The 22494-nt window shown below is 47.9% G+C and overlaps 9 protein-coding genes across 9 annotated transcripts; 4 read left to right on the forward strand and 5 right to left on the reverse strand.

Annotated features, from left to right (window-relative positions):
• Window positions 1-627: 627 nt before the first annotated feature.
• On the reverse strand, window positions 628-2883 carry LY89DRAFT_676498 (Isochorismatase hydrolase; the record flags this gene model as incomplete). The annotated part of the gene is made up of 4 exons (XM_018213591.1): window positions 628-1978; window positions 2267-2335; window positions 2421-2706; window positions 2784-2883. 4 exons carry the CDS (start codon window positions 2881-2883, stop codon window positions 628-630), a joined length of 1806 nt encoding a protein of 601 aa, XP_018063489.1.
• Window positions 2884-3196: 313 nt separating this feature from the next.
• On the reverse strand, window positions 3197-4353 carry LY89DRAFT_788532 (uncharacterized protein; the record flags this gene model as incomplete). Its single annotated transcript, XM_018223177.1, has 3 exons — window positions 3197-3949; window positions 4120-4275; window positions 4339-4353. 3 exons carry the CDS (start codon window positions 4351-4353, stop codon window positions 3665-3667), a joined length of 456 nt encoding a protein of 151 aa, XP_018063490.1. The 3' UTR covers window positions 3197-3664.
• A 2176-nt stretch (window positions 4354-6529) lies between these two features.
• Window positions 6530-7609, forward strand: LY89DRAFT_658211 (DUF500-domain-containing protein). Its single transcript, XM_018212466.1, has 2 exons — window positions 6530-6758; window positions 6823-7609. The coding sequence occupies exons 1-2, from the start codon at window positions 6686-6688 to the stop codon at window positions 7443-7445; spliced, it is 696 nt and encodes a 231-aa protein (XP_018063491.1). The 5' UTR covers window positions 6530-6685; the 3' UTR covers window positions 7446-7609.
• Window positions 7610-8331: 722 nt separating this feature from the next.
• On the forward strand, window positions 8332-10086 carry LY89DRAFT_690658 (putative transesterase). The gene has a single exon (XM_018216139.1). It carries the CDS (start codon window positions 8737-8739, stop codon window positions 9970-9972), a length of 1236 nt encoding a protein of 411 aa, XP_018063492.1. The 5' UTR covers window positions 8332-8736; the 3' UTR covers window positions 9973-10086.
• Window positions 10087-10460: 374 nt separating this feature from the next.
• LY89DRAFT_741433 (uncharacterized protein) lies at window positions 10461-11921 on the reverse strand (the record flags this gene model as incomplete). Its single annotated transcript, XM_018220708.1, has 6 exons — window positions 10461-10526; window positions 10654-10834; window positions 10886-10955; window positions 11038-11199; window positions 11330-11391; window positions 11461-11921. 6 exons carry the CDS (start codon window positions 11919-11921, stop codon window positions 10461-10463), a joined length of 1002 nt encoding a protein of 333 aa, XP_018063493.1.
• Window positions 11922-13482: 1561 nt separating this feature from the next.
• On the forward strand, window positions 13483-14055 carry LY89DRAFT_741434 (uncharacterized protein; the record flags this gene model as incomplete). The annotated part of the gene is made up of 1 exon (XM_018220709.1): window positions 13483-14055. The coding sequence occupies one exon, from the start codon at window positions 13483-13485 to the stop codon at window positions 14053-14055; it is 573 nt and encodes a 190-aa protein (XP_018063494.1).
• Window positions 14056-15686: 1631 nt separating this feature from the next.
• On the forward strand, window positions 15687-16696 carry LY89DRAFT_763744 (uncharacterized protein; the record flags this gene model as incomplete). Its single annotated transcript, XM_018221609.1, has 1 exon — window positions 15687-16696. Exon 1 carries the CDS (start codon window positions 15851-15853, stop codon window positions 16694-16696), a length of 846 nt encoding a protein of 281 aa, XP_018063495.1. The 5' UTR covers window positions 15687-15850.
• Window positions 16697-17239: 543 nt separating this feature from the next.
• Window positions 17240-18720, reverse strand: LY89DRAFT_788535 (uncharacterized protein; the record flags this gene model as incomplete). Its single annotated transcript, XM_018223178.1, has 4 exons — window positions 17240-17824; window positions 17882-18126; window positions 18197-18541; window positions 18594-18720. The coding sequence occupies 4 exons, from the start codon at window positions 18718-18720 to the stop codon at window positions 17240-17242; spliced, it is 1302 nt and encodes a 433-aa protein (XP_018063496.1).
• A 1411-nt stretch (window positions 18721-20131) lies between these two features.
• LY89DRAFT_676504 (uncharacterized protein) lies at window positions 20132-21138 on the reverse strand (the record flags this gene model as incomplete). The annotated part of the gene is made up of 2 exons (XM_018213592.1): window positions 20132-20294; window positions 20363-21138. 2 exons carry the CDS (start codon window positions 21136-21138, stop codon window positions 20132-20134), a joined length of 939 nt encoding a protein of 312 aa, XP_018063497.1.
• Window positions 21139-22494: the final 1356 nt, after the last annotated feature.

Below are 22494 nucleotides of genomic sequence, written 5' to 3' on the forward strand. Positions count from 1 at the left end.
ATGGTGTAAGTGTGATTGGAGAAGAGAGATTTGTTAAATGGTGGGATGTGATTTTACATTTTGTCTATAGGTTCTGTTCTCTACTGTCAATCTCCTGTTCATGATATCAAGTCTCCCCATGTGTAGAGAGGGGCCTGTTCCTTTGTCCTCATGCACTGTCCTGCCAAGTCACTTGGTATTCCCCCTTTCGACTCGCTTAACTCACTTTGCGCTTGCCCCACAAAGCGTAGCGGACTCAATAAAGAAAAAGATATTCTTGAAGTTAACATAGTCTAAGCAATGTTTTTATCACCTCTAATATGAATCTCACTTCCGCGAGGAAACAACGCATTGTCTGACCTTAGACAAAGATCCAAGAACACTCCATTGTCTGTCCTCAGAACCTTGCTCTAAGACCTCTCAAGTTGGTATGCCAAGGCAAATGAATATGCTTTATGGTGACCGGATTAACTAAACACGCAAAGTGCGATGTGCAACAAAATTCCACTATTGTCCCCGCTCGGAACTTGACTTTAGGACTTCTTAAACTAGTATCTCAATTCACATTTTCCCAAAACGCGACCTGCAACAGAAAAATTCGCAAAACCCAAGATACTATTCTCAGTGACGAACAGACAAATCAAACACTCAACTCTCCACCCCTCCCATCTCCTCCACAACCTGATAAACCTTAAAAAACAGATTCTTCCCCCTGTTCTCCCACCGCACTGGCAGAGCGTCCTTCGTACACTGCATCCCACCCACCGCATCAACATACCTCTTTAAATTCTCAAATCCTTCTCTCTTCAGATCCAGACCTCGGTGTACCAAATAAGCCACATTTGGATAGAACGCGCAATCCGCCAAACTCATCTCATCGCCTGCTACAAAAGCAGTTTTGCTTAGATACGACTCCCAAAATCCGAGTTCTTGGATAGTTTTCGTGTACGCGTCGTAAATGCGAAATTTGTAGTCTGGCCTTGACCAATCTTTAAGAAAAGTTAGCTCAATGTCTTCGAAGACATTGTGCAGATTTTCCGATTCGTGGAAGCGTTGTAGCATGAGGGTATGCGCTGCTTTTTGTTCCTTCGGTGGCTCGAGAGGTGGGGTTGGGTACGAAGTTTCCAGGTATTGCAGGATGGCCAAAGATTCGATGAGGATTGTGCCATCGACGTCGATTAGCGTTGGTGTTTTGCCTCGTGGGTTGATGGCGAGGAATTCGTCGGCTCGAGTCTCTTTCGGTGTTGACATTACTTGGAGTCTGTTTCGTGTATATGGGAGTCCTTTGAGGGATAGAGCCATCATGACGCGCCAAGAGGGGATCGAGCCGGAGACCCAGTATAGTATTCGGTGTGGTGTTTGTGCCTCATCTTTGATAGATTCGGGTGTGAGTGTTGATCCTGAGACCACACTGCCGTAATACTTGCTGATTGTCCGGAACGCGGAATCCTTGAGAATCTCATTTGTAGCTCCTATGCAATCCTCTAAGGCACAGACATTGTACCCAAGTTGGAATGCAGCCGTCAAGGAAGCGAGGACGCAATTGTTGGCTGTTACACCTGCAAAGTAGAGTGGACCCGCACCGACATTCTGTGCTTGGAGATGGGAGTGCAGCGAAGTGCCAGCAAAGGCAGAGTACATCGTCTTCGTGAAAACTGTCGCTCCATATTCTTCGAAAAGAGCCTGTGCGTCAGGATGCAACTCCGCTCCAACGCTACCTGGTGTACAGAACTTGCGCTTCCCTGCGTGAGTACCAGCGAGGTGGTCTTCTGTTGACTCATTGTAGCTAGTGTCCCTGTTTTCGCTGGAATATTCGGATCTGACAGCAACGATGGGCCAGTTCTGGCTTTTGAAGATGCCGCATATATACTTCAGCTTAGGCAGCAGTAGTTCGAGAGGGACGTGTTTCTTCTTAAGAGTACCTTCGGGCGACACGAAGTCATTTTGAAGATCGATGATAATGAGCGCTGGAGACATACTCACAGAATCCTTCTCAATCCTGAGATAATTGAGGTCAAGAAGGCGTAAGTCGATTTGGGGATTAATTAATCAAAGGAAAGAATATCAAATTGGAGAATTGAGGTTGTTGACTTTTGTGCTGATGACTCAAAGCGTGGCGTCCAATCAAACGCGCACCAATTCGTAGAAGTAAACGAAACAACTGTATGGAAGATCAATCGCGATAGTCAGAGAAGTCCGGTATCATACAATGCTAGAATTGAGTTTTATGCTCCCCAAAGTCTATGTATTGTACATCTCTTTTTTATACCCCATCTCCGTAACATACATCCCTCCGCCACACTCCCACCTCCTCGAATGCGTCAAAGGGTCGACCTCCAATGCGTTAAGAAACCATCTACATAGTAAACAGAATCAAGAACGAAACCATGAGCGCGAAAAGTCCAGTGGCTTCAGCGAACGCAAATCCCAAAATGGCATACGAGAACAATTGTCCCCTCAACGCCGGGTTCCTCGCAACACCAGTGATGAGAGCACCAAACACCGTTCCGATACCCGTACCGGCACCAATAAGACCGGCTGCGGCGGCACCAGCTCCGATGAGCTTGCCAGCGCTGTAGATGGCGGCTCCGACCGTGATGGTCTCCGTCACGACGCCACGGGACTGTCCGCGTGCGATGTTGGAGGCGGCGTTGCGGAGGAGAGCGCGGCTGGCGATCAAGCCGGACTTGTTGGCTGATTGGAAGCGGGAGATTGAGGTGGTGGGACCTGTTGTTGAAGAAGAGATGTTGTTAGCTGTCAATTGCTCTTTTTGCGGAGAGGTGATGGGAAGGGAGGAATCGGACCATTTGTGAAGGCTCGACGAGCAATTGGGTTTGCCTGTCGCAGGGCCGAGGCGCCATTGAGGCGGGCAGAGCGGGCGGCGAGCTGGGCGATCGAGTTCATGATGATTGGTGATGGAATTGGTGATTGGGAGAGGGGATTGAGATGTTCGAAAATGTTTTATTGAGGAGGTTGAAGGAAGGACGGAGAGGTGAGAAAATCGGATGGGAGAGGAATGCTGCTAATAAGCCAGGGGAATCATTCAACCGGACCAACCAGAGGGGCGTCTGGTCGCCATGACGAATCACATCACCCCATGGGCAGAACTTCATGCAGTGTCGCAGAGCTATACCGGATTGGAAGCAGAAGGGGATCGGGATGCCGGAATAGAGACAACATCCGTTTGTTTGTCGAATGCGCAATTGCAAAGAACATTGTTGCGTTATATGTTTACAGGAAATGATTTCTGATGGGAATTGGCTGTAATTCGAGGTCGTTCTCGATTGCGATGATGGTCTGAGCCTTTACGCGGTTCGCGGGGATTTTATGGGGCCCCCACGGGGTACGGTAAGATTTCATAAAAGTATAACTTGTGCAAGAGAAGAAGCAATCTGTCAACAAGCTCTTTCATAAATATTTCTGCAAGAGAAAGACTATATCGAAACAAGAGAATACGAGATTGAAAGGCGGCCTACACTGGGAATAAAGTTATCTATTGAGGTTTTTCGGAGGATTTTTGCTCTTCCACGTCCCTCCTCAGGCATCAAGGCTACAATTTTGTCAAAAACTTCTCTGCACCATTCAACTCGATTACAAATGCCATGTCGAGCTATAGCAAGCTGGCATCGCTGACCGCGACGACAATGAACCTATTTAGGTTTGACAGGAGCCCTGGTCCAGCTGCTTAACGAGACAAGCCCTTCAGATACATATCCACACCTCCCTTACCTCCTTCGCTCTCCCAGTTCAAGAACCCGTCTGCAATCCTCTCAGCCGCAACTCTCAGTTCCTTCCACGACTCTGCACCATTCAGACGATCCTCCGCCTTCTTCCTATAAGCTCTGTCCGTTTTGGCATCCCGTCCGAGACTTCCATCCCTATCGCGGTCCGCCGTCATCATCTCTGATATCAACAGCTCCTTCTTCTCTCCATCCACTTGCAGCTTCTCGAGAGGCGGTACAAAGCCAGACTGATGGTTTGAAATATCTTCAACCTCGTCTCAGTAACGTTCAATCTTAGCGTTTGCTGCAGCGATGGGCATATCTCTAAGCTTGATTTCTGCGATCTTGTTTTGCTTGACTTCTCTGGAAACTTGTTAACATTCTTTCTTCGTTCGAAAGCGAGACTGTGGTTTCGAACTCCGGCCCAGTGGTCAGAGAAAGCTGAGGAGCCAAGAGCGACCATTTCCCATTCGTTGTAGAGCAGGTTGAACTGGCTGCGGAGGAAACGGATGAGTTCTTGGGTTTCCGAGATGATTTCCTCGTAGTGCTTGACGAGATCTTCCCTGAGCTGGGCCTTCACTTGTTAGCTTCATGTTTGCGTCTTCTCAAGTTCTCCTTCCCACATCTTGGCGAAAACCTTCTTCCTGTTCATCTTGTTACTCAATTGGTAATGAGAAAGTGGATGACAATGGATGTCATGGTATCATATTTGAGAAGAGAAGGATGATCTAATTCTCCATGGAAGGAACGTCGCGCTGATTCTCCCATTCATCAGTCAAGCTGTCGCAGCGATCCTCAAACATCCCGAACAAACAGCCAACAAGTAGATACAACTTACATCCTTCACTACTACGCAAAACGAGGTCTTGAGATTGCTTGAAGAGGAAAGTGGGACGAAGTGGACTTTGGATCATAAGAAGAGGAAGCTCCGATTTTCAAAAGATTGACGATGCATTCGCAATTCGAGAAGCTCATCTCCCAAAATTACTACCTGAACAAGAGCGCCAAAGGCAGTGAATCCAAAATCCCCAAAAAGCCGTACACGACCTCACTTCCAGCTTAGCGAGCCCGGCTTTTGTAGCACCCAAAAGTCAAAACAAAAACTCAGAACCATCGACCGAAATCGATGGTTCTTCCAAACCAGCAGCCAGTGCTATTTTTAAAGAGGCTATGAGTCTATCTGGAAATCTGTCAACTGAGCTAACAGTATATTAGATAACCTTGGGTTTTCCGGACTACATGGCAAGACTTTTGCTTGTTTAATTTTATATAACGCTTAGCGGTTAGGGCTAGGATAGGGTCAGCGTGAGAGAGCAAGACGCTAGGAGCTATGTTGCGAAAATGAGGTTTTGAGGCTCGGAGGCAGACGTCATGGGGATATGAATAGGCACCTAGGTAGGTGACAACATGGAACGTATTAAAAGACATCATTATGTGACTGCTATGCTATCAACAGGTAGTCTACCTTGATAGTTGATACAGACATCCAGATCGCAGATGGGGAGCGTTATGTGGTTGAAGAAGATCATTGCGGAAGGCTTGGCTACAATCTTGTGACAAAGAACGCAAACGCTCCAACTTCCCGTATATCTCCCTGGAAATGTGGTCCGTATCTCAAATCAGTTGATTTCACATCATCTGCAGTATCTCCAGCGTTCTATGCCAGCTACTGCACTGATGCCAGTGCGTTGAACGACGAGGCAGTAAGATCATGACAGCTCTTCCTATCAGAACGTCTCTGTTTCTGTTATCTGCGGTCTCTTTACGACTCAACTGCGGTGTGCTACAATTGAAACATGCTTGATGTATTTCACTTGTGGAATCATATCCCTTTCAAAGTTTCAAAAGGCCGAGACTGCACTTCTTTTTCTCTTTCCCCCCCTCAAAACTACTACGCATGCCCTCGGAGAGCCTGGAACGCATTCTCTGTGACACAAAGACTCTTTGCATTGCAATTTATATCTCTTGTCGGCTTCTGGTTATCCCATGTGTACTGTACGATAAGGCTTCGTATGGAATTGTCGAATCGAAGGGGGATTCTGCGAGTTTAATGATGATTGGGTGTCCCCCTTGAGTGAAGAAAAAGCTTGATGAAGCAGATTTTCTTGGTGATATGCAACGCTTGATGTTCGAATGAGCGGTCGGATGGCGCTATTGTTCTGAATGTTTCTTCTAGGCACCAAAACAAGGTGCGTTTGGGTTACTTTGTACACTTTGAGTCTTTTCGTTTCTTGATTCTCAATGCTTCATGTCTCGCAGAGAGCTTCCTTTGGATTTAAGGCTAGCTAGCATGGAGGTGACTTCACGTGGTAAGTCACGTGATACAACATGCGACGCGTCCATATCCAGGTAAGGCCGCCGTCACCAGAATGGCTAATCCCTCGCAATCCCACTGACCTACTCTACCGATCGTCCCGGAAACTTGAGGCTTGGACCTCAATTTTCTAATAGGGTATCCCTCTTCGCCAAGTCGGATTCTCGCTTATCATCAACTGTGCCGCACCAGCGAATTGAAGCTTACTAAGAAATTCCAAATAATGTGCATGTAAGAGGATCTTTTATTTGGAATGTGCATCTATTACTACGTTAGAAAGTGCAAAATACCTGCATCACTTCAGAGGAACTCGGAAAAGCCCGACTGAAATAAGATGAATCCGAGCTGCGCCCCAACATCACGGCTGATACCTCCCCTGTTTTGCTCATTTCTATAGCCCGCATCATCTTTCGAAACCATACACATGAGAATACCAAGTGAAGCCACGATGTTAAGTCACATCAGAGCATAGAGACATAGGCAGCCATGATTGTCTGCACTGCCCCATTGTTCAATCTTCTCTGTGGATATAAGACGACTTCCAGTCCTTATGAAATTTAATACACCAAAACAGTCTTCCTTTCAATTTCTTATCTCGACTATACCCTTTACCAAGTTTCCCAAGTCTTCTCAAATCCTGCATATATTTACCAGATAGAACATCTCCAAAATGGGTCTCTTCACTTCGACAGGCGTTGGAAAGGAGAGTGACAAAGCAGCTCAGATACTCAAAAGCTTCGTCAGTACGTATTCCGTATCAGATATTCCTCAAGCACCAAAGGAAATCGACGCTGACTTACCACACAGGCAAAGGCAAAATTCCCACAGAAGCCATCGCGAACGCCAAAGGCCTAGCAATATTCTCCGCCATCCGAGCCGGAATGTACCTCGCTGGCTCCGGCGGTTCAGGCATCGTCGTCGCGCGCCTCGCAGACGGGACCTGGTCGCCTCCCTCCGCCTTCTCAGTCCGATCCGGCAGCATTGGCCTCGTATACGGCGTCGATGTATACGACTGCGTCTGTGTTCTCAACACAGACGCCGCGGTAGAAGCCTACTCCAAGCCCGAGATGAATCTTGGCGGTACAGTCGCTGCTGCAGCTGGGCCAATTGGTGGAACTGCGGATATGAATATGAAGGAATACAAACCAGTCTGGGTCTATACCAAGTCGCGGGGCCTGTACGGTGGGCTAACGGTGGATGGCACGGTGATAAAGGAGAAGGGAGACGCGAATGCTGAGTTTTATGGATCGAAGGTTACGGCGGCACAGATTTTGAGAGGCGATGTTCGTGCGCAGGTTGGAGGTAGCAAGTGGCCTGCGGGTGCGAAGCAGCTGGTTGAGGTGCTCAAGTTGGCTGAAGGGAAGAGAGCCGATGAGGGGGTGCTCCAAGGGATTAGCACCGAACCGACACCGGGTGATTTGGAGGAATAAGGTCGATGTACTTCGGGTTGACCAGAATGATTCTTGGAGACTCTTGATAGAACACCGGGGATTGTGGAATTGGCGTAGAGCAAGATGGGTTAGATGGGATTGGTTGATACCATTGTGTACTCTATTGAACTGCCAGTGGTGTTTTACTTATGCGAATAATACATGCTTTACAAAGCTTCAGGAGAGGTTATGCCACTGAATGGACCTCGCGAATTCTAAATCCTCAACTATCTACATGAACAAAAATTACAAGAAGAAAAGACGATATTCAAAAGCAGCAATCCTTCATCATTTACACGAGCTCATCCACTCTCCACTCGAAAAATCCTAAAGCCCGCCCCACCTACGAAACATCAACAAACGTCGTCCCCGCAACATTCAACACCCCAACATAGTTATCGTCCCCTGATTATGCCTTGCAACGAAACAAAATCGAGATGACCCCATTAAGAGTCCTAATGTGTGGCAGCAACGTTGCTGTAAATATGACAGCCTTTCAAAAGCATAATACGGACAGAAAAGGAGCAGGAAATTCATCATAATCACCAGTCATATCACTCGCGATAGTCTCGTCAACACGGAGCTCAAGCCACGAACTTTTGAAAAGATCTCACCACTCAACATGAGATCTAGAAGGATATTGCTTTATCATAGCTCAACTATAGCTCGCAGCAAAGAGAAGTGAGTGGGCCGATGGAAGGATTCGTAGGATCAAGAAGAGGTAACATTCTCGGCTCTGCCCGTGGTCAGGGGTTGCACGTGTTGCATGAACTCCTGATGATGCGCAGGAACACCCGTTTATCTCATCTTATCTCTGATCTCATCTTGGCATCGATTCTCCGATGGCGCTTACCGACTTTCCTGTTCCCGTTTAGTCTTCTTCATTGCGGGGTGATGTCTTCGACCTCTGGGGCTGCTCTTTGAAATCCCTGTGAGTTACCTTTGACAATCGAGGAGCCACTTGGTACTGTTTTGTGATAGTATCGTTAGCAAGATGATCGAACAAGAAGAAAGGTGAAGATCTGGCACGGAGAATAAGCTTTATCTCCTTCTACGTCCGACTCGGCGACACGTTTCTCCGGCCCTCTTTTGGGATCTACGTTCGCTTAAATGGACACAAACACGTGAAGCCCCTCACTTCGATTCACCTCGACTCATCACACTTCAGCTCTCAACGTTGTGTTGAAAGCACATCCTATAACCTGCATCTACTCTTAATCTTCATCTCTCTTTCGGATTTCTCCTTATTGTATGACCCATTGAAACCTAAGTGGTCGTTTGCGAAGCTGCCATGGCTGAAGCAGATATGGAAAAAGAATTCCAAGCTGCCATCGACTCTGGCAAAATCAAGGGCGTCATTGTCTGCGCCACAGACGCCGAGAGCAATTTTGTTTATGAGAAAACACTGGGAGAGCGAACACTACTGTCTGGTGAAAGACGGCCTCACCAGCTTGACGATGTTCTATTCCTTGCTTCAGCCACCAAGTTACACGCCACTATCGCCGCTCTTCAATGTGTCGAGGACGGACTATTATCACTGACGGACGACTTGTCGACCATCTTGCCTGAACTTGCCGCCCAAAAGATCATCACTGGATTCTCCGAGGACGGCGAAACGCCGCTGCTTGAACCACGAACCCGTCCCATCACTCTCGAAATGCTGCTCTCACACAGCTCTGGGGCCACTTACTATTTTCTCGACCCTATGATCGCTCGCTGGCGCCAGAAATTTGCACCCAAGCCCGAAACCCTTGCTAAAAGCAGTGTGCCGGTCGAGGACATGTTCGACTACCCGCTCAGCTTCCAACCTGGCACCAGCTGGATGTACGGCCCAGGACTGGACTGGGCTGGTCGGGTAGTAGAGCGTGTAAGTGGCAAGACTCTCGGCGAGCGTATGCACGAGCGTATCTTCGACCCTCTTGGCATCACAGACGCTCAATTCTACCCCGTGGCACGTGAGGACTTACGTGCACGCCTCGTTGATCTGAACCCTGAAGACCCCGAAGTCTATGGCAAAGCCGTGATGGGAGGGCCCAACGACATGAACAAGCTTGGAAAGGGAGACTTCGGCGGCCACGGCTTGTTCATGACGGCTCCGGACTACGTCAAGGTGTTACACTCCCTACTTGCCAACGATGGCAAGATCCTCAAACCGGAGACGGTCAATGATATGTTTGAGAACCATCTGAGCCCAGAAGCAGCTGCTGGCCACAAGGCCGCGGTATCGGAGGAAAACCCTTTTGGCATCTTCTTCCGTGTCGGTACTGCGCCAGGTTCAAAGGCTGGATATGGACTGGGTGGACATCTCACCTTGGAGGACGTTGATGGTTGGTACGGCGAACGCACACTTACCTGGGGTGGTGGTCAGACTTTCGCTTGGTTCGTCGACCGGAAGAACGACTTATGTGGTGTTGGTGCAATTCAGGCCACAATACCCACTGATCCCGAAGTTGCCCATACGCTTAAGCAGACGTTCCGCCATGACATCTATCGCAAGCGGGCTCAGTGGAAGAAGGAACAAGCATAGGACTGACTCACATGAAGATGGTAGAAATCGTTTGTTCAGGCATCTACATAGATAAGCTAATGGGAATGTATACAGCTTCTTTGCCTTCAATCCCAGTCATTCAGTGTTGTCTCCCAGTGCTGATTATTTGTTCCTTTTACTTACCAGGTAGCGAGACGTTTTCAAGAAGATCACATTTGCTCACAGAAATCCTCAACAGCAAATCATACGCAATACTAACAATTTCTTGAACCAGCATCAAACAAAACAATGGGGGTCCAAGAATGTCGCACATCACCAGTTGTCGAATGAATACGATGACGGGCTGTAGAGTAAAGAATAAATTTAGGCAGACAGGCGTTAAGCTCAAAAGAATGGAAGTGGAGAGAAGCCTCTCCTGATGCTGATTGTGCGCCAATCCTACAGATCCTTACTCAAGTTCACCACCTATGGCTCACCAACGCCAAAAATCCACATCTCCTCCACTTATACCTCAACATGCAAAAAGTTTATCCATTTCCAAGCGTATTGCATAGATTCATGAGTGTCTGCACCTCATCCGGCTCAATTTCGTACTAGAAATAGGCAAAGATTTAGTCATTGTTCTCGGCGAGGTTTTCAGAGGCTGAAGGAAGGAATATCTTGAAAGCACTTGCTCTCAAGAGCATCAGGAAGAGGAAAGCAGTGACATCTCAGACATACCTCATCACCAGGAGTCGGGCTCCAATACCAGAGGCTGACCATTTCGTTGTCGGAGTAGCCACCAACGTAAGTATCGGCGCAAACAATAGTAAGTTCATTATCCACGACATAGTCGGCGTATGATTCCGCCATGCCCTCTTCGACACCAGTCTGGTCATAATTCGCTTCTTCGTATTCGAACCTGCATGGAAGTTAGACCAAGCTCCAGATGGCGGACATTTTTTGTGCTTACTCAGACTCATCTGGGTCGCCCCAGTAGATATACGCGGAGTAATCGGTTTCTCCATCACTTCCCTCGTCATCTGTGTAGATAGTATTAGCTGTTGCGTGTTTATCTTTGCTTCGAGAGGAGAGAAAGCAAGCGCTAGAATCTGGAATGCTTACCCTCCCAGTCTCCTTGTTCTTGTCGTTTGTTCTTGGAGAGCGCGTGCGAAAGTGTAACGTTTCGCGTAAATTTCAACCCGCGAATATTGCTGTTACTGCTGCGGAAATAATGCAAGTGGTAGAAATTGCCCGGTGTTGTGATGTTTCCAATAGCGGTAAACTCTGAGGATGAGAATCAGTCCTGTTCATAAAGCTATGTAAGGGGAAACTTTGCACAAGCAAAGCGACAGCTCGCTCCATCTGGAAGCATCTCTTGGTTAAGCATCAAATCTGCCCAGAGGTATAGACTTACTATCTTGGGGAGCGTTGGCTGCCAATGTGCTTCTCAAGCTGCCGTTGATAGTTGGGATGTACCTGGAGAGTAGAAAGTCAGTAAATGCCTTTTGTAAATCAGAGATTGAAAAGCAGAGCTGATGTTCTTACTGAGGGTCCAAAGTCCACACAACTTCATCAAGAGACCGTTTCGTAGCTTTCCAGGCAAAATAGTTTGCAGCTGCAAAAGAGAAGAAGAAGAAAGCTAGATTGATAGCACAAGCACCCCCAAAAGTGAGAACTCCACCGATAGAACATGAGCCCACCAAACTATTTGCGAAGCCTGCAGCAATACCACCCCAAACGCCCGCCATGACGCCATTGTTAAGACGCTTTTCGTGCTCCAAATAAGTTGAAACGCCAGTGGGACCACGCGGTGCAATGTCGAGGTCACGCGTAGTTGCTGGAGATGGGGGGATCCATTGAGTAACGTTTGTCAATCTCAATGGAGTGTCGATCAGGTCGAAAGCGAGAGATCGGGATTGCAATTTTGGGGACATGACTTGGACGTCTACAGATGCCTGGCAAAGAACGAAGGCCACGGCCGCCAGCAAAGGTAAAGAAGTCTGCATGTTGAGGTGGATCATGCGAACTGGAAGTTTGAGTCTTGTCTTTGAGAAAGATAGTGTCTTGAAGATGGGAACATGCTGTATTTATACCTTCGAGGCAATTACTTGTTACTTCTCTGCAAGCCACATCGATGTCCATTGGCTTGCAACTTGCGAGAAGCTATTGCGGATTGAGATTGCTCGCATAGGTTGCAACGTTTGCTTGGGTATCATCTTACAAAATCTTCTGTGCCGTATGCGCAGGAACCTTGACGATCGTTCTCTTCGCATTCGGATTTCTTTTGCTCATACCTATTCAGGCTTCTGAATGGGTTCAACAATTGTGAATCCTAGCAAAGTGGCTGTTCGAGATTCCGAAAAGCAACTGACTGTATCCCACCCGTGCCTACCTATGCATAACTACCTAAGTAGATATCGCAGAGTATTGAATGAGTGCGCCATAACCAGCTCATCTCTCAAGATGAAATTGGAATTCTACGGCCGAGGACCTCATCGGAGCTGGGTAGCATTGTGAATCGTGATTGGTATAGTCGGCTAAGTGGTTGACGTCTTCAAGCTGAAGTTGCCTGGGGCTGAGTTCAAAATGGACTTTGACAAAGTGAGTGGGCCTTTGAGGGTCGTCAGAAAATACTTGAATGCAGGAACAATGTCTCTGAATGGCTACCCCGTCTGGTTTCTTGATATCGTGGCCTCGGTGAGGTCTAAGCGAGGACCCTGATCTGATCATATCCTTGCAATTCTGTATTCTTCCTCGCATCGAACCGAGAAGCTTATACTCGGAGACCCATCAAAGGCTCTGTTAGGTCGTGGGGGCCCACAACCGAGAGGGTACAGTCATGTTGTTCGGATATGAAAAAGAGAACACCATGCGAGTAAGATATTGAATGCTCATGTTTTCGGAGATAATATGCCAAGATACTGTAACCTTATTTGGACGATGACCCGAATTCAGACCGCAGTGCAAACTTCGAAGAATAGGCGGAGCTACCAATGACAAGGCGCGCTTCGCGTAAATAGCTTTCTTGCAGAGCTGCAAAGTGTGTAGATTTCAGGATCACGGGAGGGAATAAGGTTACCAGTCCGGGAATGTTCCTCATTCAGGAAGACTTTTGTATGGAGTGGTCTGTATTTGAGAAAGCTAAGCCTTCGAAGTGCATGGGTAAAATCCGCCCCTTACTATTAAGCGACCCACGTGCAGAATCTTTGCTTCCCTCCCCGGGCCACTTCATGTGCGCAAGGGTCTTCTATTGCACGCATAACTACAAGGAACTTGTGGGGTCGAAAATGTAACCTTATTCTTAGTAAAAGCTTAACCTTTAACGGGCAATCCGTCGGTTCGGTATTTGCAAGCCCACACTTCACCTCTGCTTCTCCACTCCAGCAGGAGTTACACCACAGAATTCGTCAAAACACTCTCCCACTTTCTTTTGCAAACGAATTTTTCAAGCTTTCAGCGATTTCCAGAGTCATGAAGACTTCGGCACCGTCGCAGCAAGCTCCATCGCAGCCTCATGTCTTGGTTTCGAAATCACCACGGCAGTCAGCGTGGCTCGCTATGTTCAACATGTTCATCGCCCTCCTCCTCTTCAATCTCGCCGCCTACACTATCACCGCAATAGCGACTTCTCTCACCAGCACGCCCTATGTCTCATACTCCAACAAACTACGAGCAAATGATTGCGAGTGTCCTCTTCACGAACAGCAACAGGACTGGCTCCTCCCCGCACCAGCAATCACAAAACTCTGCTTCATAGCCAACTTATTGTTAGGCTTGATGAGCGGCGCTCTGTTGGTGAATGCGTTTCTATGGTGGATGACTAGTGTTTCAGAGATTTCTGTCTCTGTGAGGAATTATGCGCTAGGATGTGGAATTGGAGCCGGAATCGTGGGGCTTGTGTTAGTACATATTCTGTTCATTAAGAAGTTGGTAAAGAGCGGTGGATTGCTGATGGCTATCAATACTATTCTCGGCTTGACTTTGATGGGGCTGGCATTTGGTACAATTGGAGTGAGTAGAGCGTGGAGTGTGGACTCGAGTCAGAATTCTCTAGAGAAAGGAGGTGTCGAACTGGACTTGCGAGGCGTATTTATGCAGAGCTTACAAGAAGATCGTTCAGGCCAAGCGCATAGTGAATAGGCCAAGTATATTAGAACTGTTTTGCTGTCCTTCTAACCTCTTGGAATTGTTCGATTAATCTCAAGTTGGCTAGACATTGAAAACATGAGGTTAAAAGTAACTAGGTAAAACAGCTCTCGTGTTACGCTTTTAAGAATCCAAGACTTTTGAAAGCGGTCCTTATCAAGGGTTGATTCGAGATGAAGCCAACAGGTCGTTCATCATAAATCGCTTGTGAAGTTGGGGAATGTGGCTTACACGTGATCTACGTTTATAGCTTTCACATCGGAGTTATTCATATCATCTCGATGGCTCACCTGAAACCGACAGTCTATCTTCGATTTGGAAGGACATCGAAGGCATGTTGCTTGATAGACTTTGATGCTACAACTGTCCTTGGCCATGTCGCTGGTCAAGTGTCGCACCATAGGCTCCTCCACAGGTATGTCGTGTTGAGCTGTACTGTGCCTAAAGGCTCAGCATTATAGTCTTTACACATTTTGAATGGAAAGGCGCCCCTTGACAGAGTCTTCTTTGGGAACATCCCGACTTTTATAGCATCTACGTCCGTCAGCTCATTCTTCGAGTCCGAGTCTGCGTGCCACGCTAAGTGTCTTCTTCACAATGCTAGCAAGCCAACATTTGCAATGAGAACGAAAAGCGTACTCTTGGAAGTAGTGTAATACCAAAAGTACAAGCCCACAAAAATTGATAGCTCTCTCTGATGCGTATGCGGAAGTCAAATTATAAAGACATTGGTTTCCCACAGCTCTCTTTGATGTGCGTGTGTGCATGCGCTTTGTGGACACCAAATTATAAAGACATTGGCTTCGCACCGCTCTCTTTGATGTGTGAGTTCCAAGGAACAAAGAAAAGTGAGAGGTGGGAGGATAGGCTTTTATAGATGGTCTGTGGGCACTAATTTGGTGCGTGGGCGGGTTACTGGCTAGTTCGGAGAACATATAAACATTGTGCGAATCCAGAGTCGGGTTATGTTGGTAAGTTCCAGAAGAATGGAACGCTATGTGCTAGCTTGCCACTAGCATCTGATGATGAATTCCAACACGCACCCACTGTTGTTCTGATCATTTCCCCTTAGAACCAGTGCATCTGTGTTCAGCTGGTGAGTAGAGTCATTGTTCTGTTCTTTGTTTGGGACTTTGCTTGATTCGCTTGCGAGGGCTAGACTTAACTAAAGAGAGTGCTGTGCAGAGCGATACCATCATCTTGAAAGATCTCCCTGCAATTACATAGCCCAATTCCTGAATACGTAGATGTTGAACAGGAAAGAGTGCAAGCAATTAACAAGCAACTTTCCCATGAGGATAAAGATTGAACAGCTCTCTTGCGGTAAGTTGACAGATCAGCGAAAGTACGAACAAGTGACTTAATTCTAGTGAAGGGTCAGTTCCTATCAATCCGAAAGTAGAACATTATTGAGCATCAGCGTGCATACACGTCTCTCAAGTTTCTGCATACCCTTCTTTATTTTGCCCTCCATGTTGAAGTCGAAGAAGCAAAAGTAGGTACTTCCATATTTTGATAGCTTTCATCAATCCCGTGATCCCGAACAACGCACTTGCTTCGTCCATCTCCCGATTAGGTAGGAACAATGGCCTTGTTCTTACTCCAACATCGCAACTCCTGAAATACCTCCATCCCGCAACAATGGTATTGTTCTCCTCTGACCCCCCACACACCCCACGTCTCTATCTCTTACTCCAAGAAACAATACAACACGAAAAAAGTTAAATAGCTCTCTGAAACATTCACCAATTAATCATCGAAGCAAAAACCACAAACACAAGCACACAAAATGTCTCAGCAAACAAATAACAACGACGTCGACAGAGCTGTCCCAGCTCCCAACACTAACCTAAACCGGGTAACAGCCCAATTCCCACTCCCGCCTTTCTTGTTAACCACTCTGCAAGGCATCTCCTTTGCTCGGGCACCAGGCACTATCCTGCATCCCGATGCTTTAGCGGCCTCGGCGCTACCGTCCATTGCTGAGGTAGCCTACACCCACAATCCGCACCCACATACGGAACAAGAACCCGGCACCCGTCCAGCAAGTCCAGCAAGTCCATCAAGTCCATCAAGTCCAGCAATTCCAGCAACTCCAGCAACTGCAGCAACTGCAGCAACTGCAGCAGCAGAACCACCAGTCGTCCTTTTCAGAAGAGACCCCCTGATCCCGACCCCCCTCCAACAAAGCCGCGACCACAAATGCCCGCACTGCCTCTGGTCCTTCGCCTCTGCATGGGAGCTAAGACGGCACTTACTCAGCATCCACGGCATCGCGCCCGAGACTCCAGAGCCAAATGTCCGAAAACACAAATGCCCCGTCGAGAACTGCGCCCGCTCATTCGACTGGCTGCCCGAATTAACCCGGCACCGGCTCTCCGCGCACAACCTCGAACCGCCGCCTCCGACCGAGGAGGAGATCGCGAAGCAGAAGGAGAGGGAGGAGGAGTTGAAGGAATGGGTAGCAGGCAGAGGAGAGAGGAGAGAGGCCGCTATACGGAGGTTGGAGGCGAAGGGGATATTCACGTGTCGGTTGGACAATTGTCGGAAGAGTTTTAGTTCGGAGAAGGGGAGGGCGCACCATGAGAAAATGGCTAGGGATGGAAGGGGGATTAAGGGACATAGGAAGAAGTAGAGGGGTGGAGAAATAGAGATAAGACAATAAACAGATTCGAACCAGAAATAACGAAACAGTGATGAAATAGTGAAGTGACATGTGATACTGTATAATACTTTTAAAGAATAGGAATAAAAACAAATCTAGCATTGCATGTAATTGAGGATAGGGAAAGTGCATTCAAGGTTTGGAAGACTCTGGACAATATCTGGCTTTATTTGCACTGTAGATTCTAACATACACTAGTACATGAACATGAATACATAACGGATTTCGTGAGAGCGCTAGGTCAGAAGCATAGCTCGGGTCCATGTCTAAACTCATATATAGAAAAGTTCTGAACTCAGGGATCGAAATAGATTACCTAGTTGTAAGCTGTGCGAATTTTCTGCTTAGAGAGTTCACCAGGATACCAAACTTTTCGATCCGATGAGTGGCACCGTTCTTCGAGATAGTCGCCTACGGCGATACAATAGATGCGGATCTAGAGTCAATTCGCATTTGACTTGCACGGAGTTGAAATCCTTGCCACATCATACATACCTCGTTATTGGTTACAGACTAGATTGCTGCTAGAGGACTCCACAACTTGGGCTTGAAAGAGCTCCCATCTACAAACTTCCAGGTCTCATCGAAATGGTCCTCCAATATGTGTCCTTGCGCAGTCTGGTAGTAGACGTTGCATATTCCTGGGCCTATCGCAGTAGTAGCTACATGGCTCCCGTTCAAGATCCCTGGGGGCCCGTCCAGTGTGAGGGGATAGGACCACCAACGACTCAGCGCGAGCTGAGGGCCCATGGTAAAAGCGCTGAAGTACCCGAAACTCTCATAAGAGAAATCGCGGTGGCGTTCCATGTTCTTACGCCGCTCCGAATCTCTAAAAAGAGGCGCCAGGATCTGTGGGGCTCGGGCGGACTCGAGAGTCGGCGCATGCGCCCACGCACCGTACATCGGCGGACTGAGCTTTGTCTTATTCTTCCATGCAGAATATATCTCGTTAGCGGAAACTTGAAGGGCTTTCACATAGTGCTTCTTGTTGTCATTATTCTGTCTGTCCATGCCGCGCTTATCTCCGTAAGCAATCCACGCTTCTCCTGCTGGATTCTTGACGGAGAGGCCAATGGCGTTGTCTTCGTCGTGCATATACTATGAAGTGGTCAGTACTGTACAGCAATATTCGCCAACATCAGGATGACAGTTCACCTTTGAGCACAAGTCGTCAGATCCACCAAAGGAGTGGAGAAAACGACGCGGAGTGCGGAGGTGACCCGCCGAAAAGGAATCCTCCAAGTAGTGATCAGCAAAAGCATTAATGCTGTACGCTAGCTCAAGGTTTCCTCCTAAAGCGACATTGATGGCCTCTTGATGGCCTGCATTATATGCGATGCGGGCATCGGAACCAAAGTGATCCCAATTTATCCTGGCCAGCAGTAGATAACCGGGAAATCCTTTGAGGAGGCGCCATTTCGTAATGTCAACGAATGCAGAGGTCATGCTAGGAAGCCGATTGTAAATCACTGACGGGTCTTGATGTGTAGGTAGCTAGAGCATTATTGATGGCAGCCACTTCCGCGTCTAAATTCTTGAGGATATCTCTTGCTTCTTTGGGCTGCCGATCTTTGGGACCGTCAAGGGTTTTAAAGGCGGCTATGAAACGATCCCTCTGTTCTTCAGCGCTCTTACCATTGCCGATAGGGTTAAATGTTCCGTAAAAATTACCGGCAAGACCATTGATTTGGCCGTAGCTGACGCGCAACCCATTTGTCAAAGTGAAAGGGTGGTGTAATGCGGTTACGATGCTTCCATTAGCAAGAGTAAGGCTGGTGGTGTCTCTAAGATAAGAGTGCTCGGCATACTCGAAACCTTATAGTTCTGTTAACAACTCCAGACCCGTTTCATACTTATGTTTGCTTACCGAGGTTGCCCTTTGTTGTCCCAGGGACTGCAGCAAGACTGATACCACGCCTGAATGTTGGCTGTGTTATATCATTACCTCCTAGGGTCTCGCTATTGGGAGGATGTTCGAGTTGGGGTGAGTCCATGGTGTCAGCCACTTTATTTCCGTGCAGAAAAGAATGCCAGCATGAATTTAGAAGCACCATCAAATAAATGTTGATTCTGCGCGTGATGACTGGCGTGACACAAATACGTACTGCAAGGAATGGAGACACGGATGAATATGGATATACCTGGAATGGAGAGCATCGAGTGTATGGAATGAAGAGTTTGGAATGGATAGCCTATTTCTTGTTTGATGTGAGGTCGTACAACTGATTCAGAAATGTAGAATCTTATCTGCTCTCTGGGTAGCAGTTCCAAGAGCTGATTGTTGCCCGAAGTACGGGCAGACGATAGGCTTAAAAAGACCTACGACCTCATAAGTATTAACTTGCTAGTAGCCAAAACGAAACTGTAAGTCTTATGATTGCCTTGGACAGCATGAAATGATTTACCTTGGGTGCGCAAGAACAGGTCGCAATAAGGAACCTGCTAACGATCCATATGGGACTGGTAAGTCAACGAGAATATCTGCAAGTCCTCAAAGACGGATTGTACATAGACCAGCAGCAAAGTAAGTAAGTCTACGGCGCTTAGATTGTGCCATTCATAGCTGAAATGGCACTAAAAAGTTGTCTCATCCTCTGTTGCACAGGAACCAGACTTTGCCGCCAAACGCCGGAAAGAAATCGCTACTAGAACTTCTGGGACATGGTGTGGAGTAGAGATAGCTCCCGCCGCGCTTAAGGAAGGATGGCAGGCGGATGGAGACTCATCGCTTGAAAATAAATACAAGAAGCGTATCGAAGGAATTCGAAAATATCTAGGCACGCTCACACTAGGACATAGCTCGCGTTAAAAAAAGAGGAGCAGATACAAATGCATCTATAATATCGCAGAGACGATTTATTATCATTGTAGCATGAGAATGTCAACACACGGCTACAGCTTGAGAATAAAAAGAGTTTAATATAAAAATATTACCATCTCAGTATTTAGTTCCGGAATGGTAAGCTTGAGATAGTCAGAGATTGATTCCTCGTGGAGGATAGTCGGAGTCCAACTAACACGAAACCTCCTATCGCTTGCTCTTGAGCACAGAAGATCCGAGACAAAAATGGAGAAGAGTGGACAGCGGAGAACACAGACTGACATCGGATAGGAAGAAGGGATATTAGTAGGAGGAAAGCGGTCCTTGCGCATTCTCTTCCCTAAATACCAGAACATATTCCAAGCACAACAGACACTCATCCTTCGTCTTTTAAATTTTACATTTACTCTTTCTTTCTTTCTTACTTTCTTATCTACAAAGTCCCCTCCACCTCCTTTCCCCTTCTCAAAAACTCCATATCAAGATGCCAATTCCCAAACGCCGATATATGCCGCTCTCATCCAGTATTTACGGGGTATCTCATGCAGCACAACATAACTTTCTCCTCCCCCCTCTTTCAAAGATCATAACGTTCGTAAAAGATTCCCTAGCCCCGACCGCGGTGCCTCGTCTCCGAGCAGGCTGCGCGGCATGTGTGAGCGCCCGGCCTTGCTATTCGGGTGCAGCTTCAGGTTTCCTTGGGGCGCGTTCTTGATCCATTCTTTTTGTTCGGGGTTCCATGTATGTCTGTTCCCACCCATTAGCCTACTACTACTAAAAAAAAACGAGGAAAAACAAGGGAAGGAAAGACATACCCCTCATGCATAGTCTTCGTCAACGCCCTCGGACTATACTCCTGCACCAGAATGCGATCAAACCCAAACGGCACCGTGGCCGGCACGCCCTCGAACTCCGTCTCCCGTAACGGGTAGATATCCCGCGTCTTGTAATGGTGATAGTTCTTGCAACTCCACACGCCTGGCTGCTGACTCGGGTTCGTTTCCGAGAGGCCTGTGATATCGATATACAGCCCATTCCTGACATCGATCCACCTCGCATCAATAACATTCATGCCATCCCCCCGCATGCGATCCACATGGTTCGGATTTACATCTAGCAGATACTCCCGCTGCTGCTCCTCCCCGGATGCCGTTTGCACGGTGAAGTTATGCAGCGTCATATTCAAATTCTGCCCCATCCACACCAGCGTCGACGCCGAGACCTGCGTATCGAGATCCCAATCCCACGGCATGATCTTCCCATTCCACCACCAGCCCAGCAGCGTGCCGTGCGCGATCCAGGTCTCGATGTTCTTCTCGCGGAAGACGGTCAGGTAGCTGCGGATCAGGCCGAGCAGGGTGTCGCCGCGCTCCTCGTACGAGACGACCGCTTTGAAGTACCGGATGTCGTAGTGGCCCAGCTCGTCGTTGCCGCCGGGTTCGTGGAAGTATTTTGTGTCTGGGGGCGACGGTTTGTAGGGTTTGGGGCGCCCGCGGAAGTTGGAGCCTACGGCGGGAGCGGGATTGGGGTTGGGAGCGGCGAGGAGGGGCGTGAGGAGGAAGGGGAGGGTGAGGAGGGTTGTGAGCTTCATGGTTGTGGGGAGTGAAGCTGAGATTGAGAAGGACGAGATCGAGAGTTGTTATCGGGACATGGAGTGAGGCGGTTGATGTTTTTTTGTAGGCGTGTGAGAAGGTGAGATAAGGTGAGACGTCGAGAATAAAGGAGGAGAGAGGAGAGAGGCTGAGATGAGTGTCGTGTGCTCAAATAATCCCACTTCCAAGAGCCAAGCCAATCCTGCCAAGAAGGCACAACGAAGTGATCTTGGCGACACTCGTGTTGTGAGGAAGATGATGAAGATCAAAGACGATAAGTAGTAAGCAGTAATCAAGACTCGATCTGGTACGGAGTGACAATCAATCAATCAATCAATCAATCACGAACGAGAAGAAGCTTGAGATAGCTGTGTATGTAAAGGTGTATGTCGAATGACGAACGCGGAACAACAGACAGACAAACGAACGAGCAGCGGGCAACGCCTCCATTTTGATCCCTCGCTCTCTCTCACGCACCTCGCTCACGCACACGACACTCAGCCCCTGTCAAACATGATTAGATCGGCGCTAGCCATTGGGGGACCAAGTCTGTGGTAGTGATTGCGTAGACTGCAATTTTGCTGTGCGTGGTGTGTGGTGTCAGGGAACGAACGGAGCGGGAGCAAGGATGGGATGTTGGTCGTGTGTCTGTGGCTGACACTGCCGCATATCAACCACCCCACATTATTTCGGTGTATCTCTAGACGGCTGTCTCTCTTGTGAGCTCCTGCCCAGGTCAGGTACAGACTCCGATTCGATTGCGAACGAATCAAAATGTATGTACAGTACGTCGTCAATACTGTAGTCAGCCATTTGGTCAGCGGGCGATAAGCAAGTAGGTACTGTACATATGAGCTATTATTGAAGGGCTGGAGATATCGATATCGACCCTCATACAAAAAGTACTTTCAATCAAATATACCACCAACCTCCTCCTCTCCTCTACCAAACACGAATCCCATCCCATCTCATCATAAACCACAAACTGAACCACGCGTCGTGGCTGGACCCCAATTATTACGAACAATTTATTCCCAACCCTTTTTTCTTTGGTGTTCCTCTCTCTGTCGGTGTTTCTCGTCCCTGGCATCGTACTCCCGGAACACTGCTTCCACCTCCCCCAAAGCCACGCGGCCTCCTTCCCAGTTCAGCCTCCCTGCCCCAGAAATCAGAAAATACTCGCGAGCGCGGACGAGTCGCATTTATCCCTATGTTGATAATTGCTGTTTTGAGACGTGAGGGATTGCTGTCGTGTGACTCGAGAGAGAGAGGACTTGTTCGGCGCTTCTGATGTTCCTGGTAATTCGTTTCTAGCCTGGGGGATTTTTATTCTCTCCGTGCGGTGGTTGGTGGTA

This window comes from Mollisia scopiformis (genome assembly GCF_001500285.1).
Source record: "Mollisia scopiformis unplaced genomic scaffold LY89scaffold_30, whole genome shotgun sequence".
NCBI lineage: Eukaryota > Fungi > Ascomycota > Leotiomycetes > Helotiales > Mollisiaceae > Mollisia > Mollisia scopiformis.